The sequence below is a fragment of the Tenrec ecaudatus genome, chromosome 10, assembly GCF_050624435.1.
Source record: "Tenrec ecaudatus isolate mTenEca1 chromosome 10, mTenEca1.hap1, whole genome shotgun sequence".
Taxonomy (NCBI): domain Eukaryota; kingdom Metazoa; phylum Chordata; class Mammalia; order Afrosoricida; family Tenrecidae; genus Tenrec; species Tenrec ecaudatus.
Genome location: NC_134539.1, coordinates 39091083 through 39111003, shown reverse-complemented (window position 1 = coordinate 39111003; position 19921 = coordinate 39091083). Strand labels below are relative to the sequence as shown.

Here is a 19921-nt window from a genome sequence, read left to right as displayed (position 1 = left end):
TCAGATTATTTTATTGGTTAGATCTTGTGATACATATATATGTAACAGAACACTTTCCATTTTAGCCTTTTTAAAGTTCAGAATTCAGTGATGTATTACATTTGCCATGTTGTACCATCACCACTATTTCCAAAATTTTGTCATCTATCACTATAAGCTGAAAGTCTATACTCATTAAACAGAAAAACTTAAACATAATTTTTTTAAGGAACTGGTTCACACAGACGTGGGGCTGGCAAGTCTAATCCATAGTTTAATGTCGGGCTGGAAATGTTAGTCTAAATTGAATGAGTCTAAATTGGTAGGTCAGGCGGCAGGTTAGACTCATTAGCAAGATTCCCAATGCTCCATCTGGGAACAAACTCCCTTCTCTTTGGGAAGCCTCCGTATTTGCTCTTGAAGCTTCCTTCTCACAGGAGGCGTACCCACATTCCCAAAGGAAAAGGGAAGAAAGCAAACCTGTTGCTGTCAAGTTGATGCTGATGCACGGCCTCCTCATGTTCCACAGAGCAAAACTGAGCTCCACACGATTTCCTTGGCTGTAATCCTCATGAAAGCAGGTCTCCCCAGCTTTCTTTTGGGGCACAACTGGGGTTTCAAACCACCAGCCTTTCATGTCATAGGTGAGCACATGGGGCACCCTTCCTGGGTTAATGTTCCCACAGTACACTCCTTTATTTAAAGTGGCCACGTGCTTGATCCTTAGAAACATTTTGTCAATTGACAAGGGTAATGGTCTGGGTGCTCCTCGTGTTGTCATTTTGCAGGTACTGTGAAAACAGGTGAAACGCTTCACCACAGTTTAGTAAATACACACTCGCGCTTATCCTGCTTACTGGGGACTCCATGCTAACAGGGACTGCACATTTGAGAAGAGGCTGCTAATCCTTCTGTAGGAACGTGCACCCACTGCACCACCTAAAGTGATTGAAACCCAAACCCAGAGTCTCATCCTACTGGAGTCCAACGCACAGTACAAGTGGAATTCCCAGACCCACAGGGGACTGCTGTTGCAGTGACGCTATTGAGTGGAGCGAATGGAGTCCTCCAGGTTGGAGTGAGGGATGCACTAGACAGATCTTCGGGAAACTGGGAAGCGTGGACACCTAAGTTCCTCCGAATCCTTTCTTGCAGGTAGAATGAGGAGGTGAAGGTATAAGAGTTGACCTTAACAGAGTTGGAGAATTAACAATCAGGGAATCGAATCACACTACCTTGGAACTTTAGCCTATTAAAAATCCCCATCTCTTGCTTCCTCTCCACTCTGGTTCATTGTGATTATAAAATGTATCTACTAGCTGTAAGTCTTCTAGCAAGCTATCGACAACTCTCAGGTGTCTTTCATTAGAAGATTACAACGGGATGTGCGTTAACTAACTGGAAAGTTTGGTTTGAATCCCAAGCGTGACACCTGGTCTGTTTTACCTTTCATTAGGCTTCTCAGCATATTTTTCATTCTCTTTTCTTTCTTTCGGAGATTTTACTGAAGACATTCCAGAAGACGCATCCAAGGAGCACACTGTTACAATGATTCAGCTGACAGCCACTCCTACAAGCGCACTTGCTGATGAGCCAATACACATCCAAGCTACAGGCCTGCATCCTTTGCAGATGGTAGTTTTTGTGGCATCCCTGAAAGATGAAAAGGAAAACCTGTTTCATTCTCAAGCCTTCTATCGAGCCGATGAAGCTGGTGAGGTAGATCTGGAACGTGATCCTGCACTTGGAGGTGATTATGTTGGAGTCCATCCTATGGGTCTTTTCTGGTCCATGAAACCCAAGAAGATATTAAGTAGATTGTCAAAACAAGATGTGATAAATAGCCCCTTTCGGGTCCAGTTGGAACTTTATAACTCAGATGACCTTCAACTCAGGACACCGTTAGCTGCTCCAAAGGCCAGCCAGACTGTGGAGAGGTGGTATGCGGCACCAGGTGTTACACGAACCCAAGTCCAAGAAGGTCGCATTCGGGGAGCCCTTTTTCTCCCTCCAGGTGGGTAGAATGACTGTCATCTTTGATTTTCCTCATTGGACCGCCTCATTTTCCTGGAAGTTTAGGCTAGATACAGATACAGTGAGCATGTGTTTGCTGACTGAGAATGAAGGTTGACTTTGGATGGGAATAAGAATGCAGCCACACCACGTGTCACTTCAAATTTAATCTCAACAATTCTGCAGCTCTGAATTTGAACTGTCCATATACTTGGATTTATGAGAAATCTAACTGATCAGAGGTTGATTGTGTGAAGGTGTTCATTCTGAGCTGTTGGAACCATGTCCCAGATCTCTCTGGAACGCCATTGTGTTTAAGACACCATGCAGCCTCAGGTCAGTGTGTAGATGTCACAGTAAGGTAGTGGTACAGTGGGAGGGAAAGGCTGCAACAAAGAGAGAGGCTACAAAAACATTTATACCCTTCCTCCCATTAATATTACATGTTTACAGAATATTGCATAAACAGTAGACAATATAGTATGTCCCCTAATGGCTAGAAGATTTACCAGAATACTCACAGTTTCTCATAATGAAATCCATGTACCAATTATTCTAAAATCTTGTTCAAAACATCTGTTGGTACATGTCTCAGAGTTTATTATAGGACTGAATGAAGCAATGTTATTTCCCCCCAAAGTCTCCCTCAGCAGGCCAGGCTTCAGATCTATCTGACGTATATTCTTATCTGGGTACAGTCATCAGCTCATCAGGATATATTGATTCTTTTTATTTTTAATAGTCCACTTAGAGCTGAGATGGCTGGAATAGACCCAAAGGTTCAGGGTTTGTGACAACATGTAGTTGCAGATGGCATAAGGAATAAAGAATGTACCCCTTTTCCAAATTTACTCGAACCCATGCCCTTCTCCAGAAAAATCTGTTGTTTTGTTAATTCCCCTAACGATTAGCATATGGACTATTTTATTGTGTGGGGGGGGGCCCAGGAAGTAAGTGAGCTAAACTCCAGTAGGTGCTTATTCTTAGGGGAAGGTTAGCTTGTACGGGGACATACAGTGGTGGAGTCAGGTCTGAAGGCATTTCTCAACTTCAGTTTTCTTCTCAGATAAGGAATGCAAGACATTTTAATTCTTCCCAAATCCCCGCTCATCATATTTACTCATTTTACTCACACGGCATTTTAAAAGAATTGCTGGGGAAAAATGTGTAATGCAACATTTGATAATCAGTCTTTTTCATGTATACAATGGAGTGACACCAATTACATTAACATATTCTTTACCCATCACCGAAATCTTTTGCAAAATTCCTATCACGATAAATGGAAATAAGGCTTCCTAAAAAGTAACTCGCCTTTTCCATCTCTCTGCACCAGGTAACCAACAATAAACTTAGTGTCTGTACATTAAAAGATACTTTTCAACTAAAATAGAGTCTATATAGTTTTAGTTCTTTTTTCCCCTCAAGATGATATAATCATAAAATTATGAGTATTTAGGGGGAATTTCTCAATAGGCTTTTTACACCAAGCTATGCTTTCAGCCATGGATAAGTCCAGTCTTCTATCCCAAACCACTACTATAAACATAGAATACCCCCAGTAAATGCATCATACGCTTCTTTCCATTCTGCTCTCGTGAAAGCAAGCAGTCCCACACAGAGTGGTGTAAATTAACAATCTGGCTATGATTATTTTTCTTTTCTTCCATGAATTAGGCTGTAGTGAGTGCAGTGTTATTGCTTGGAAGGACTCACTACTCCTATCTTCTTACATGTGAGATTTCATATCTGTATGGTCAGATAAGTGCAATAGAGCTCTTGATTTTATGTGACATACCATTGCAAAACCATTCGGTGATATGTTGATGAGCCCCACTGGTAACTTGCAGAGTGTCTTAGTTACTACCTAGTGCTAGTATAACAGAAGGGCCACTAGTAGGTGGTATTACCAACCAAATCTGTTCTCACCTAGTCTGGGAGGCTAGTAGTCTGATTCCAGGGCGCTGGCTCTATAGGAAAGCTCTCTCTCTAGCGTCTAGCGAAAGGTCCTTCTCTTTTATTTTTATTCCTGGTTCCTTGGAGGCCAAGGGTACTGCTGGGTAAGCACTGAACTGCTAAAATGCAAGGTCAGCGAGAGAAAGTTGAGATCATCTGCTTCTGTGAAGATTTACAACCTGAGACACTCAATGTCGGTGATGTGATTCACATGGTCGGGAGTTCAAAACTGCCAGCCACCCTGCACAAGAAAGACAGGGCTTTCTACTCCAATAAGGAGTCCTCACTACCATCAATTCAATTCAGACTCATTAGGACCCTTTAGGACAGGGTAGAACTACCTCGGATGGATTTCCAAGCCTGTAACTCTTTATAGGAACAGAACTGCCCTATGGAGTTTTTATGAGGCGGCATCAACTCGATGGCAGTGAGTTCAGTTTGGGTTGGTGGGCCCACAATCAGTGCTCCTGGAAGCTGCCTCCGAGAGCTCAAACAACACCCTGCATTGGGTAAATCTGCTGCACAAGGACTCCAAAACTGTTGAAAGTAAGCATGCTACTTTGAGAATTTGGGTATCCCTAACCCAAGCCACGGCCTTTTTAATGGCCTCAGATCCATGCGAGATTTGGACATTGAAGAAGGAAAACAGAAGAACGGACGCGTTGGAACTACGGCGCTGGTGAAGAATGTCGAAAGTACCAAACTGACAAGGAACAAACGGCTCTGTCTGGGAAGACGTGCAGCCAGAATGCTCCTCAGAGGCCAGGATGGCGAGACTTGATCTCACTGGCTCTCAACCTGCCTCATGCCGTGACCCTTTCAGTTCCTCATGCTGTGCTGACCCTCAACCATAAAATTATTTTCATTGCTACTTCATAACTGCAATTTTGCTACTGTTATGAATCATAATTAAATATGTGCAGTATGTATTTTCATTGTTACAAATTAAACAGTAATTAGAGCATAGTGATTAATCACAAAACAATATATAATTATATATTGTGAAATATGTATTTCTAATTACAAATAAATGAAATTTTGTCTTGAAGCATGATGTAGCATGGGTAACAGTCTTCACACCAGGTACTCATATGTGGGTTTTATCTGCATGTGGGCAGACCACCTGGAGACGAATAGATACTTTCTGATGGTCTTACATGACCCCTGTGAAAGGGTCATTCGACCCCCAAAGGGATTGCAACTCACAGGTTGAGAACTGCTGCTTGATCTCATACTTTGGACATGTTGTTCGGAGAGACCAGTCCCTGGAGAAGGACACCATGCTTGGCAAAGTGGAGGGGCAGCAAAAGGAGGAAGACCCTCACCGAGATGGACGGACACCGGGGCTGCAATAGTGGTTGAAGCATAACAGTTGTGGGGCTGACTCAGGATCAGGTAGTGTTGTGTTCTGTTGCACAAAGGGAGCCAACTCTATGGCACCTAACCCCACCCCCACCCCCTCCTCCGCGGCCACAACATACGGCTTCTAAGGCAATGATCTTACTGGAAGCGAACTGCTACAACTCTCTCCAGCAGAGCATCTAGTAGATTCGAACTGCTGACCTGTTAACCTTTGTGTAGCTCACAGCTCCTTAACCACAGAATTAGGGACTCATAACACATAGATTTAGGGAATAACATTCAATTAATCAGATGCACATATACCATATTTTGCAGGTGATTTCTTACTGTCACAGATTTCCATAGCTTGTGCACCTTTTCAAAGGTTAACATGACCCATTTGAGGTTAAAATTTGGCACCCTGTCATTTGATCTTCCTTACGATTCATTTGAATTTGTTCTAGTTTTTAGTATTTTCTGCTTTCTTCTTGATTGAGGTTTTTTCTGTTTTACTATGCAATTCTGGTTGGTTTTTAAAATTGTTCTTATTGTTTGCTTTTTTATGTTTTTCTGGGATAGCTCAATCTATAGAGACAGTCTAGGTCAATCCAGGATAGGTCAATCCATAGAAACAGTACTGGATTAATGGTCCCTTGGGGGTATGGCAGGAGATTGGGGGAATGGGGAGCGAATGCTCATGAGTACCTGATTAAAGACACTGGTGTACAGCTGATTGTGGCGGTGATTATACAACTCTTCTTGGTGTGATTGAATATTGAATTGTATGATAAGTGAATTCTATGCCAATGAAACTGTTAGGGAGAAGGAACCCAAAAAAGCCTTATTTTAATTTCAAGGCTTTCTTTATGCCAAGAATCTAGAAAGAGAGCGATCTGGGTCGCATTCTTTCTGGCTGTAGGGATTAAACATGCCTGTGGAAATGACGTCCCATCAACTTTTGGATATTGTGTTCCATGATATAGTTAGTACACCTTAATTCTTCCACAGATACCAGGTCGAGCATTTTGGAATTGTGTTTGAAAATGTACAGACAAATTCCAACATTTGAAGTTAGTTTTTAACTATATGCGCCTGTAATCATTCTCCTGTTTTCTTCCCCATCCCGCTTTGTCTTCTTGCAGGAGATGGGCCTTTCCCCGGAGTGCTGGATTTGTTTGGTGGTGGAGGCGGCCTGATGGAATCCCGGGCCAGTCTCCTGGCCAGCCATGGCTTTGCCTCCTTGGCTTTGGCTTACTTTGGCTATGCAGACCTGCCTCCCCAGTTAGAAAAAGTAGATCTGGACTATTTTGAGGAAGCTGCCAACTTTCTTCTGAGTCATCCTAAGGTAATGTTTGCCTTTTCTCTAGGTTTCAGCACAGTTCAAAAGAAACATAATATCGTATGGCCATTTCCTTTTTTACATCCAAGTATGAGTCTCCTGCAGTAAAGTAGACACACACACGTGTACATTTAAAAAGTCTACAAAATAATAGAAGCATATTTTTAGTATAAACATTTATTTATTTATTTTTAAAGCATTTTATTGGGGGTTCATACAACTCATCACAATCCATCCATCCATTGCGTCAAGCACCTTTGTGGCCACCATCATTCTCAAAACTTTTTCTTTCTACTTAAGCCCATGATATCAGCACCTCATTTTTTTCCCTTCCTCCCCCACCTTCCCTCTCTCACGAACCCTTGATAATTTATAAATTATTATTATTTTTTCATATCTTACACTGCCAAATGTCTCCATTCACCCACTTTTCTGTTGTCGTCCCCCAGGGAGGGGGTTATGTGTAGATCCTTGTGATGGGCTTCCCCTTTCTCCCCCACCTCTCCCTACCCCTCCTGGTATCTTTACCCTCATTATTGGTCTGAGGGGTTGAGCATTTGGTGAACAAACATTTTAATATATGAAGTTATTGTTTCTTGACATCTCTCCACCTTTGTTCTGAAGGTGGCGTGTGTCCATCTCTAACTCTTCCCTGAAGAATTATTTGTCAAAACAACTGTTTGGTATCTCTGAGAAACTCCCATCATGTTCCTTTCCAATGTTCTTTGGGGCTTGGGGGAACAAGCATAAGTCCAAAGGGGCAAGATCAGGGGTTGAGGGTGGATGGGGTAAAATTTCCCAAGGAAATTAAACTAGCTGGCCCTTGCGATGGTTGAAGAATGAGCAGGCTCATTGTTGGAATAGGGGGCAAAATTCCACCCTGAAAATTTCCTGTCTTGGTTCTCACCAATGCAATTTTCCATTTTTAAAAAACTTCTTCCCAATAAGACCCCATGATTATCCTATGCCCTTTAAAAAAATCTGCGAAGACTCCCCCAAAGCATTCACCATAACCTTGGGTGACCTCTATGCCTTGTGTGTAACTGGCTCAGCAGATTCCCTAAGAATGGAGCTCGGTTTGGAACTCTTGTGGAAAACAACTACCCAGAGACAAGATTAAGACACATGCCCCTCTAAGAGAACTTTTCTATAGCCATCTCCTGATAGCAGAAAACACTCAAACTCACTGCCATGGAGTTATGGTAGCTCATAGCCACCCTCTCGGACAGGGTAGAATTGCCCCTGGGTTTTCAAGATTGTAACTGTAGAAATCCCATCTTTCTCCCACGGAGCAGCTGGTGGTCTCAAACTGCTGACCTTTTGGATTCTAGCCCAACATGTAACCACTATGCCACTCTACTGATAGCAGAGCCAGGTTTAAATGTGTTTTGTTTGGAATAAACTCACGCAGATATGAACTGGAACCCAACTTTTTCCTTCATTTTTCCAATGAGTTATTTTAAGTTGTCATGATTCAGGATCCCAGGAGAGAAGTGAGGAGGGCCTGTTCAGATCTTCCCAGGAAACATGCTTTTTGCCCTGCCATCGTCCCAGGGGACCCCAGATTTGGGGGCAGAAAGACTTCTATAGGCACTGATATTGCGGGCCTATGGAGACATCACACCTTTGACGTGCATTGCCTTTCGCAGCAGTGGAAGCCCAGGCAGTCTGCCAGCAGTTCCTGGTTTGGTTCTGTATGAGGAATTGGCTGTCTAAAGGGTCAGTTTGGTAGTTTTTGATTTTGGTCTTGATGTCTTCTGCCATGGTGAGAGCTCCTAAAGATGCCCCTGAAAATTATATATATAAAACATATATATAACCTTACTGAAACTCTATATTTTTATTGCAAGACATAAAATTTCAGAGATCAAAGGGATTTAAAAATTTATTTGGGTGAAAGTTTACAGAGCAAATTGGTTTTCCATTCAACAATTCATCCGCTATTTGTTTTGTGACATTGATTGCAACCCTATAATGTAACAACAGTTTTTCCACTTCCTCTTGGGTTTACCTTTCCCATACCTCTTTCATTCTGATTACTTCCTGCCTTCTGAGCTTTCTTGCTGGGCAAATGCCGCCCTTTTGGTCTGACATGGTTTGTCTAAAGAGCATGTACTTTCCGTATGTTATTGCTCACTGACAGGGCTGCCTACTGTTTGGTGACAGTTGAGCTATGTAAGTGTTGTCATTTTTGTTAGGTGCCATCATGTTGGTAGTGATTCCGAGAGGCCCCACGTACAGAAAAGGTTTGCTCCTATGCGACCCTCACCATCATCATGGCGTGAGCCCTGTGCTGTGGTCACTGTGTAAATCTCGAAAGACTACTGACTGTCTTCTTCTTTTTCCTCACTGGTCTTCTACCTTACTAAGCATGGTGCCCTTTTTCAGGCCCTGGTCTCTCCTGGTAATAGGTCCAATATAAGTGAGACAAAGTCTCCCTGTCCTCGTTTCTAGAACTCATTCTGGCTGAGTTTCTTCCAAGACAGATTTGGTTTTTTTTATGCTGGTCCGTGGTGTTTTCAGTATTCTTTGTCAATACCGTAATTTAAATGCACCAATTCTCCTGTAGTCTTGCTTATCCATTGCCCAACCTGTGCAAGCATATGAGGCAACCGAAAACACCCTGATCTGGGTCAGGTTCATCAAAGTCTTCAAAGTGACAGCTTTGCTTTTCAACACTTGAAAGAGGTCTTGTGAAGCAGATTGCCCAATGCCATATGTCGTTGGAAATCCAGACTGTTGTTTCATCAGCATTGACTGTGCTTCCAAGCAAGATGAAATCATTGACAACTTGGATCTTTTCCCCATTGATCGTAATGTTGTCTATTGGTCCAGTCTGAGAATTTTAATTTTCTTTACATTGAGTCTCAATCCATACTGAAGACTGCAGCCAGTGATCCTCGTCAGCAAAGGCTGCAAGTCCTGCTTGCTTTCAGCATACAAAGTGGTATCACTGGTATATTGCAAGTTGTTAACAAGCCTTCCTGTAATCCTGAGGCTGAATCCTTCTTCAGAGTCCAGCTTTTCTGATTATCTGCTCCTCGTACAGATGAAGTATGGTGAAAGGATACAACTCTGACACAACCGTCTCTTTCTATAGATGTAATAAATTTGATTCCTATGTATTCCCTCTAGTGTGGTCTATGTGGACAGTCATCCCATATGTTACTGAAAAAAGGTATTTATAATGCAGAGTTGTTGGTCTTATGAAGTTCGAATATGTGATCTTCAGCGTAGCTTTGATCACCAAAGCCATATTGTCCAACAACTGCTCCTTCCTCTTTGTTTCCAACTTTTTCATTCTAATTACCAATAATTATCAATGGATATTGATCACATATTTGACTAATTTAAACCTGAAGAATTTGGTAGAAAATTTAAATTTCTTCATCATTAGCTTTGGTGGTTGGTGTCTAAATTTGCACAATAGTTGTATTAACTGGAATTTCTTGAACAAATATAGATAGTGTTATAAACAGAACTGTACTTGAAGATAGGTCTTTAAAAAACAGTTTTAAATATATAATCACATATCATACAATTCATTAGTTCAATCACATCCAGAAGAGTGATACAATTATCACCATCAGCTTTAGAATGGTTTCTTCATTCTTGTACTCATTGTTATTAGCTCACGCCCCAAAGGACATGTTAATCCAGTTAATGTAGTTACAGTCCCTATGGATTTACCTCTCTTGGATTTCATAGAACAACAACAAAAAAATTAACAAACAAACAGACGAACAAAAGAAAAAGCAAGAATAGCAAAGTAAAACATATAAATCTCAATCAAAAAGAAAGCAAAAAATATAAAAACTAGAACAAATGTGAATGGATCATAAAACAGATCAATAGGGCATTGAATTTTAATCTAACTGCATCTGCAGCAACCCACCTTTCAATGCATTCTGCATGTTAGCGAGATTATTTGCATGCCTGGTCTATGGTTGAGGGGATTCATCAAGGGCTCGATCCATGTCTATTTCCCCTTCACTCCTTTTTTTCTCACTAAAACAGCTTTACACTGGGTGAAAAGGAAGATCAAGTGATATTACATTTTGACTTTACTACATCTCCCATGGTCACCCTTACAAGGCCTGTCTGATAACAAGGCTGTACGTACACTTCAACTAGATGGGTGGGAGGTATTCAGCAGCGGCTTAGTCCGTGTGTGGGTCTTACACACATAGTCTTCTGCAAACTAGGTGTTCACAATCTAAGTTCTGAGGCCATTCCCTCCTTTAGATTTGAATGATACTTTTTACAATCCTTGGATCACACAGGTTGGTGCGCTTCTTCCATGTGGACTTAGTTTAACTGACACCTCACTTAGATGGCTGCGTATTTGAAAACAAACCTTTAAGATGCCAGACATTATTTTTTCTGATAGCCAGGCATTATCTAGTTTTCTTTTCACCACATTAAAAATAATAGCATCAATTATCTTCAGGGCTTTCTTCATGGGGGTGAGCTTTGGGCAGGGGCATGTCATAAGAACTACTTGTTCTTAAATTGGAGCTAGAATTAAGTGCAAACACAAAATCCATTCCTCATCTATAGTTTATATATTTCTCTGGTTCACATTAGAGACATCATTGCCATTGTATGTTACAGAACGTTATCCATCATCCCCCGGAGCATCACCCTCAATAGAAAACTCTAAGTATTTTTGTCTTCTTTCATCTCATCTGTCTTTAAAACCAAATCAACGCCCACTGCCACTGAGTCCATTATAATGCTTGCAACTCAATAGAGGGTTTCCAAGGCTTTGTAAATCTGTACAGGAGTAGACAGCTTCCTCTTTATCCTGTGGTGCAGCTGGTGGGTCTGAACCACCGACCTTATGATAATAGTCCAATGATTACCCATCAGTACCCCCAGGGATCCTGATCTGGTAACCACTGCTGAACTTAATCTCTACATCTTTCTAGATATTTTATATGAATGGAATCTTACAATAATTGTCCTTTTGTGGCTGACTCATTTCATTCAGCATAATATTTTCCGGGTTTATCCAGGTATCAGGATTTCATTTGCTTTATAATTGAGCAATACTTCATTGTAGACACTACTTCATGCATACACTACTATTTAGCCATTCATCTGTATATGGACATTTAGATTGCTTCTATCTTTTGCTATTGTACATAGAACTTTAACGAACATTGTGCACATCTGTTCACATTCTGTTTAATTCATTTGACTATATGTCCTAGAGTAGAATTGCTGAATCATATAGTAAATATATGGTTAACTTTTAAATAAATCGAATTGCTTCCATGTTGGCTGTGTCATTTTATGATTCCACAATCCATGAAAGAGTGTTCTAATTTGTTCACATCTTCACCAACACCCTTCTTTTTTCCCATTGGAAGAAGTTTTTGTTGATTTAAATCAACTCATCTTAATGAATTTTTTTTAATCGTGGAAAAACAGAATTGAAACATAGTGGATTTTTTCACCCAAACATTTGAAGACCCCACATATGTAGGGCAGGAAATGGAAAGTTTGGATGCTCCCTCAATCTGCCTGATTACTTTACCTTGAACTAGGACTCTCTTACATTTCTCTCAGCTGAGCATACCTGACACAGCCATGCATAGTTTTCTAAGAAACAAAAACCCCAAACACTCATGGAGACTCAAGTGTCTGATTTTTCTAACAAGGGATTAAGTTCGATTTTAGAGAACAGACAAGGCTCTTGGGCACCCCATCCTTGTGAGATGGAGCCCTTCTTTTGAGCCCCGAAGAAACTTGAACTCCTCTCTCCCCGCCACACCAGCCCTGCCTCCCCTCTTAGGTCTCCAATACTAAACCGGTGGCCGCATGATGTACATTTTACACTTAAAATAACTGATGAACATGCTGCTACCTGTTCATCCTCCCTGGTGCCATCTTTTTCCCTGCACCATTGAAACCAACTGGCTTTTCTGCCTCAATTTTTCCAAGTCAGTTTGCCACAGAGGTGCAAAAGTGGGATTTGTCAAGCAGTGATTTTTCTTACTTGTTTAAGACTCTCTTCCATTCACCATTGAATAAAAGCTAGGCTTCTTAGTACATCCCATAAAATGCTTTGTGATATGGTCTGTGCATAATTCTTCATCTTTTTTATGTGCTCATCCTTCAAACTTTTTTCCTGATCCCCTGCTGCAGTTAGGAAATGAATCAATATCGCTTGTGTGCTTTTCAACACTACTTTATATCAGGTTGATGTTTTGCTTTTCTCTCCCGCCTCCCCCCCCCCCTTCAGCCTTATTTTGCCATTTCTCAACTTCAGCTCTAAACTCAAGGAGCTATGGTCCCCCCTGAAGCACTGCTCTTTGTTTCTTCTGAGTTTTTGTACTGCTCCCAAGGTAGAATCTATTGGGAATGCTTCAGCTGTAAGTGGTGGGTGGTGGCCTAGACATCAACATAGGTATTTCATTCTATCAGGTGACAGACGATAAGGACAGAAGTGATTCCAGCTTTGGCTCAGAACCTTAGTGTGACCACGAACGTGGATTGAGATTTTTCTTTATCTTTCAATTGTTTCATTAGAAAGTAATTTACATATCATATCATTCAATAGTTCAATCATTCAATCATATCATGGAGAATTGAATAAGCACACCCACATCAATTTTAGAGCCCTCCCCCCATCGTCAAATTGCCTTTAAGATGATTTCTACAATCACATGGATTGATATTTCTATAATTCCCTAATGCCTCTCTCATAAGCATACTCATAGGTTGAGAAACAATAACATCACATTTTAATATTTTTGATGACTAAAGATAAAGATTAATAAAGATTTCTATGATTTTATACTAATGGTTTTAAAATTATCCTTATATTTTTAATATGATGGGTGAGTCGATGGGCTATTTTTTATGAGAATCTTTCTTTGATCCTGCCTTTATTTTCTGCCAATCTGCATTGGTGGTTTTACTACAACCATTCTAATCTCATAGGGTTTGCAAACGATTGTAATCTTTTTATCTCTCACTTTCTACCCCCCTGTACCTCAGCAGCAAATGGTAGTGCGTTCCTTAATAATGAGAGTATGACTTTGCTCAAGAAGCTGGGTTCCCAGGACTTGACGGAGGATGGATGATATGCAGAGACTTGTCAGATGACTGACAGTGAGAGGGAAAGCTCAGCCCAGGCCCCTTCTTTATGAAATCTCTCTCTTTGGGAAACAAACCAAATTAGTCTAGAGTCCTTTAAGTTTTCATGGTCTGTCCTACAAATCAGCAGAGCCTCGCAGCCGCTAACTGAAAGGTCTGCAGTTCCAACCCACCAGTGGAGAATATGTGACAATTCTCTCCCAGGAAAAGGAATAGGCTTGGAAATCCTCTGGGAGAGTTCCACTCCATCATAGAGGGTGACTACGGGTCGGAGTTAATGACAATTGCTGGTTTGTCTTGCTTTTGTTTGATCCTACTGATTTCTCCTTCGTTCTAACGTTCCATTTCATCTAAGCTTTGCGAGAGCTCAGAATTGGTGCAAGGAAATGCAGCTTTCAGATACACCCTGCCTCGCGTCCCTCACAAGAGAAATGCACTCAAACCCCTTATTGTATCTAATACTTCGGTGCTTAGGTAGCACATTTAAATTCACCATCTAACACATCGTCGGAGGAGTAGCATCAGTAGGTCAAGCTGGACATATTTTTTGAGGGTGTCTGAAATATTTCAGAATACTTGAGCTGGGCTTGGGGGACTAATGCTTGGCCGTTGAAGTTCCTCAGTAGTTTGACAAGGTGGGAATGCACTAGCTGAAGGGTACTATCAATCTCTCGTTTCTGTTATTTCCAGGTCCTCGGTCCAGGCATCGGAATTGTTTCCACATGCAAAGGAGCAGAGATTGGGCTCTCCATGGCGATTCACCTAAAACAAATCACTGCTGCTGTACTTATTAATGGGCCCAACTTCATTTTCACGCAACCTCATGAATATCATGGTCAGGTCTTTCAGGGTGTTCCCATTGCACTCCATTCAGTGTCCACAAATGCCTTAGGATTAATAGAGTTTCGTAACTCTTTTGGGAACCCTCAAGCTGAGGGCAATAGACACGTTCTCCTTCCCATTGAAAAGTCCCAGGCACATTTCCTCTTTATTGTGGGAGAAGCCGATAAGACTATGAACAGCAAAGCGAATGCGGAAGGTGCCATAGAACAGCTGATGAGCCACGGGAAGAACAATTGGACCTTGCTGTCTTACCCTGGGGCAGGCCATCTGATCGAACCTTGCTATGCCCCACTGTGCTCTGGCTCATGGTGCCTTAACCTTCCAATGCTCTGGGGAGGAGAGGTAATCCCTCATGCCATGGCACAGGAACATTCTTGGAAGGAGATCCAGAAGTTTCTCAGGCAGCATCTCACTCCAGGGCAGCCCAGCCTACTCTGAAGAAAGTCGATATACTTGTCGGGAGAGACTTTAGGAGGACTTAACGTTTTTGGGAGAAGCAGAATTAGAAGACAGTGGAGTATTTCCACAAACTTTTCAAAGGCCCCTATAGACAAGGAAATCTGTGAACAAGCTCCTTCCCTTTATTTTTGTGAAGGAATGTCTTTGCTTTACTATGCTAAGATGAAAGCGATAGCAAGAAGCCAGAGCAACTGAAATGGTATTGATAGAGGGGTGAAGGAGTTCGTTTGCTATTAATCAAATACTGGAAATGTAACATGGTTTGGGATTTGGTCTGCTGAGATTTAGTTTGTTAAAAGGGACTGAGAATGTAAGAGCCCCCTCCTTTATAGTAAAAAAATTCCTTTTAAGTTTGTTAATGATTTAAGGCACGGGCCTGTTTCGAAACCTGTTAATTGGTCAAGGATGCTATAATTCAGGAAGGAGCCTGCCAACTTAGTGGGTACTGGCCTGAGGTTTCCTTAGGGGATAAGCATCTGACAGCTCTTGGAGTTATGAAGATAGCCATTGTTGGTCCCGTTAGTCCCTTGGGGGAAGGAAATAGAAACTGATTTCTTGTAAATCTTGCTCCCATTTGTTCTATTGCTTAATAGCCCTCTGATGATTGTAAAGCCTGTTAGTTACCTCCAGGGATTATTGCAAAGCCTGTTTCTTGTCACATAGTTTAAGGTATATAACTTGTTTGATTTTGACTAAATTTAGAAGCAGTTCGGAGGTAGCAAATCCTACGGTTTCCTTCTGTCAGCACATGCAGAAATAAATGTAGAATTTTTTAAAATCAACCTGATTTCTGTCTTTTGGCTACAGCAGTGACAATCTCTCCCAGGCCCTTAGGAGCCAGGAATATTTTGGTGACCATGAACTGGATCCACAGGGCTTTCCACCCACTGGCCTGTGATCTTCCTCCATTCAGCATCATTGCACATGTTGCATGGGTCTGAAGAGGAATTTATAGACTGGTATCAGACATAGGGCCTAATACTGGACTTATGGACTTGATCTGGACTGGGCTAGGATGCTTTCTAAATATACAACTATTCTTTGATATAAAGCTCTCTCTTGTGCACACACAAAAACACATACACATACACACACACATATGGAAGGCATCACAGGCCAGTTCAACTCAAGTCCATAAGTCCAATACTAGTCCATAATCTGTCTTCAGACTCACACAGCTCCATGCAATGATGCAGAGTGCAAGAAGATCACAGGCCGGTAGATGCAAAGTCGTGTGGATCCAAGGTTAGTGGAAACATGGCAGGGCTCCAGCAGCTCTCATGATGGCCAGCAAGCAGGAAGTTCAAGGCAGAGAGACAGGGGGACTTTTCCTGGACCCTCTTTAGGAGAAGGCCACACCCACAAAGAGGTATCATCAGCTGTGACCTGATTGACAGGTTGAATACCATCCCTACACTTTTATATCTTCAAGTTCACATGAAATTATGTAACCATCACACGGGATCTGGAGAAGAAAGCAAATAGGAGGGAAGACAGACACCATGCCACATGAAGATCATCAAGGAATTGAGGAATCGAAGGTGAAGAGAGACAGGGACCTTCTCCTATAGCCAACAGAGAAAGCCTTCCCCTAGAGGTGGTGTCTTGAATTCGTACTTCTAGCCTCCTAAACTATAAGAAACTAACTTTATTGTGTTAAAACCACTCACTTGTTAGCCTATGCTGGTCTAATACCCTTCTCTCAACATTGAAAAGTTAGTACCAGGAGCTAATTCATGACACTATCAACAGAAAATCCTTATGTTCCAGGGAAATGATCAATAAGATCATCTCTACCATAAATTAACATGGAGACCTCTAAGTTACAGACAAAGACAAATAAAGAGCATGGATCCAGGAATGGATTTTGGCCTCACACTAAATCCTAGCTCCAAGTTAAGAACAATTAGTCCTTACCACATGGCACTGCTTGATACTCACCCTCATGAAGGAAACATAGAAGATGTGAGAACACTAGATGGTGCCTGGCTGTTAGAATAGTTTCTGGGGTCTTAAAATCTTATTTCTGAACAAGCAGCCATCCAAGTGTCATGTCACCTAAGTCCACATGGAACAAACACACCCACATCTGTGACCCAAGGATTATAAATCATATAATCCAAAACAGAAGGAGGAACTAGAATGTTAGAGTTTAAATTGTGAGATTCTGGTTTGCAAAAGTTTATGGATGACAGTGGAAACCCAAGATACATTTGTAGGATCTACACAGAAAATAAGCCTTCATATAGTAAAGATGTCAATCTCACCCAAGACATTATAAAGTTTAACGCTATCCCAATTCAAATACCAAAAACCTTCAACGAATTGTAAAAACTGACCACCAATTTCTTATGGAGCGGGAAGAAGTCCAGAATTAGCAGAGAACTCCTCAAGAAGGACAAAGTCAGAGGGCTTGCCTGATTTTAACGCCTACTACACAGCCACGGTGGTCAAAACAGCATGGTACTGGAATAATGACAGATACTCAGACCAATGGAAAAGAACAGAAAGCCCAGACACAAAACCATCAGCATATAAACAAATGATCTTCGACAAGGGCTAAAAAGCATCAGGTGGGAGGTGGATGCCCTCTTTAACAAGTGGTGCTGGAAGCAATGGATATCCACCTGTAGAAAAATGAAACAAGATACTTACCTTGCCCCCATGCACAAGAAGAAACTCAGGGTGGATCACAGACTGAGGAGATATCAGGATCATCAAAGAAGGAACCGGAACAAACCTAAGAACTTGGCTCAGGGAATAAATAGGCTCACTGCAATAGGGAAGGATACACACACAGGTGAACCTGAAATCGACAAGTGGGATATATTTAGGATAAAACACCTGTGTGTGTGGAAAGGCTTCACCAAGAGGATACCAAGGCAACCCACAGACTGAGAGAGGATTTTAGCAATGACATAAAGACAAAGGGCGTATTACTAAAATCTACTACACTCTCCTGGCTTGCAAAAGAGGAAAACAGTTCACCTACCAGGAGGCGGGCAAAGATCTGAACAAAAGTTTCACTAGGGAGGAGACCTGAATGGTCAATAAACATATGAGCAAATGCTCCTGACCATTAGCCATCAGAGAAATGCAAATTAAAACAACTTTGAGATACCAGCTAACAAACACCCTTGAAGATAGCCCAAATCAGAAAATCAGAGAGCAACCAATGTTGGAGGGGATATGGCAAGATAGAAACTCTCCTCCACTGCTGGTTGTTGGGTGTATATGTGCAGCCTCTGTGGTAAGCTATCTGGCAATATTTACAGCAAGTGGAAACTGAGCTAGCTACCTTATGATCCAGCTGTCCCTCTGCTGAGCATATACCCAGAAGAGGTAAGAAATAAATCACACCAGTCGCCTGCACTCCACTGTTTATTGTGGCGCAATTCACAATCGCAAAGAGTTGGAAACAGCCTAAATTCCCATTGATAGCTGAGTGGATTAGAAAATTCTGGCACATACACACAATGGAACACTTAGGTTATGCATCACTAAAAAGCCCTGCTGATCACATGAAGCACATTGCTTCATGGGAAGAGTTGGAGGAAGTTATGTAAAGTGAAGTTAGCCAATCACAAAAGGAAAAGTACAACATGAGTCCCCCGAGGTAAAGTATAATCAGCACAACAGGTAGAGAAGAAAAGTCACTTAATGCACACTATATGGGTTGGTATATAGGTAGTCGGGTGGGGGACAGGCCAAACCCAAGGATGTACATGTCATTCCAACACAAAGAAGGGGAGAAGGGGGAGGGAGAAAAGGGGGATAATAATGGGAGATGATGACACTGGGAGAGCAGGGTGTTAACCCCCCCCCCCGCACCCAGGAGGAGAGTCTTGGTTATGTCTCCACAGAATTGGTAGTATGCATGCAGACTCCACCACAGCACACTAAACCTTGAGAGCAACATAACCACAGGGAGCAACAAATGAACAGATAGGGCTACAGAGCCAGCCCCAATCAGAGGCAACTGACCCTCCCTAGAAGTATGTGCTACGAGGATAACAGTACAGCTACAGGTTGGGGAGACGGGCTGACATGCCATGCCTACAGGAAGCAAACCAAGGAAAAATAGAAAGTAAGGGTCTAGACCCCATGTCAGCATACTAAGCCCTAAGGACAACGTCCATGTATGGAGCTGCTAAGGCACAGAGAAGCCTGTGGGGCCGACAACAGCTCCAGACATGATGTCCCCTTGCTGGAGCATACCGAGACAGAGGACAATACTGGGGACACAAGGCTGGGAGTGAGTGTAGTCTGAACCCCCCCACAGTGGGGAAACCAAGAAGGGAACATAACTGATTAGCAATGAGAGCAAAGCAAAGCCACAAAACACCTGAGGAGCCCCCCAAATAGACCAGGTTAGGAGGGGCAGTTCCTGGACCCCCAGGACCAGTAGGGAGATAGTCCTAAAGGTCAGTGGATAAACCTGGAATTGTCTATGCTTTCTCATTTAGTTTTTTTTTTTTTTGGCTAGGTATTATTATTTTTTAATACGTTTTTCCTTTTCTGTTTTTATTCGGTCTTTTGCTTTCTTTCTGTATTGCTTGCATTATTGTTGGTTTGTCTACCTATGTATGAGGCATGGGAAGCAAGCCCAAAGAGAAAGCAACAGGACAAGCAGTTCCAGAGGGACTTCAGGGTAGGGGGAGGTAGGGGAAGGGAGCAGTGAGCAAACAAGGCCATAGACAGGGGAACAACTAGGGAATTAAAATCAACAACGAGGAGGACGTAGAGATCCTAGTGGTGTTGGAGCAACAGCACTCTAACTGAGAGGAACTACTATGAGGCAGAAGAAGGGTGAGCATGATGATGGAAAAAGAGGAAGGGGAAAAAAAAAGGAACCAGAAGAAAAATCTAGGAAGGAAAGCTATG

The 19921-nt window shown here is 42.0% G+C and overlaps 1 protein-coding gene across 1 annotated transcript; it reads left to right on the top strand.

The window, feature by feature from the left end:
• The first annotated feature begins 1519 nt into the window (after positions 1–1519).
• Positions 1520–15243, top strand: LOC142457904 (bile acid-CoA:amino acid N-acyltransferase-like). The gene is made up of 3 exons (XM_075558995.1): positions 1520–1993; positions 6432–6634; positions 14426–15243. The coding sequence occupies exons 1-3, from the start codon at positions 1528–1530 to the stop codon at positions 15014–15016; spliced, it is 1260 nt and encodes a 419-aa protein (XP_075415110.1). The 5' UTR covers positions 1520–1527; the 3' UTR covers positions 15017–15243.
• The last annotated feature ends 4678 nt before the right edge of the window (positions 15244–19921 follow it).

What these genes read in the sequence shown, in the direction of transcription:
- LOC142457904 (XM_075558995.1), top strand. Translation starts at nt 1,528, where the DNA reads ATGATTCAGCTGACAGCCACTCCTACAAGCGCACTTGCTGATGAGCCA. An exon ending in AGCCCTTTTTCTCCCTCCAG is followed by an intron (nt 1,994 to 6,431) that starts GTGGGTAGAATG and finishes GTCTTCTTGCAG; the next exon opens with GAGATGGGCCTTTCCCCGGA. An exon ending in TTCTTCTGAGTCATCCTAAG is followed by an intron (nt 6,635 to 14,425) that starts GTAATGTTTGCC and finishes TGTTATTTCCAG; the next exon opens with GTCCTCGGTCCAGGCATCGG.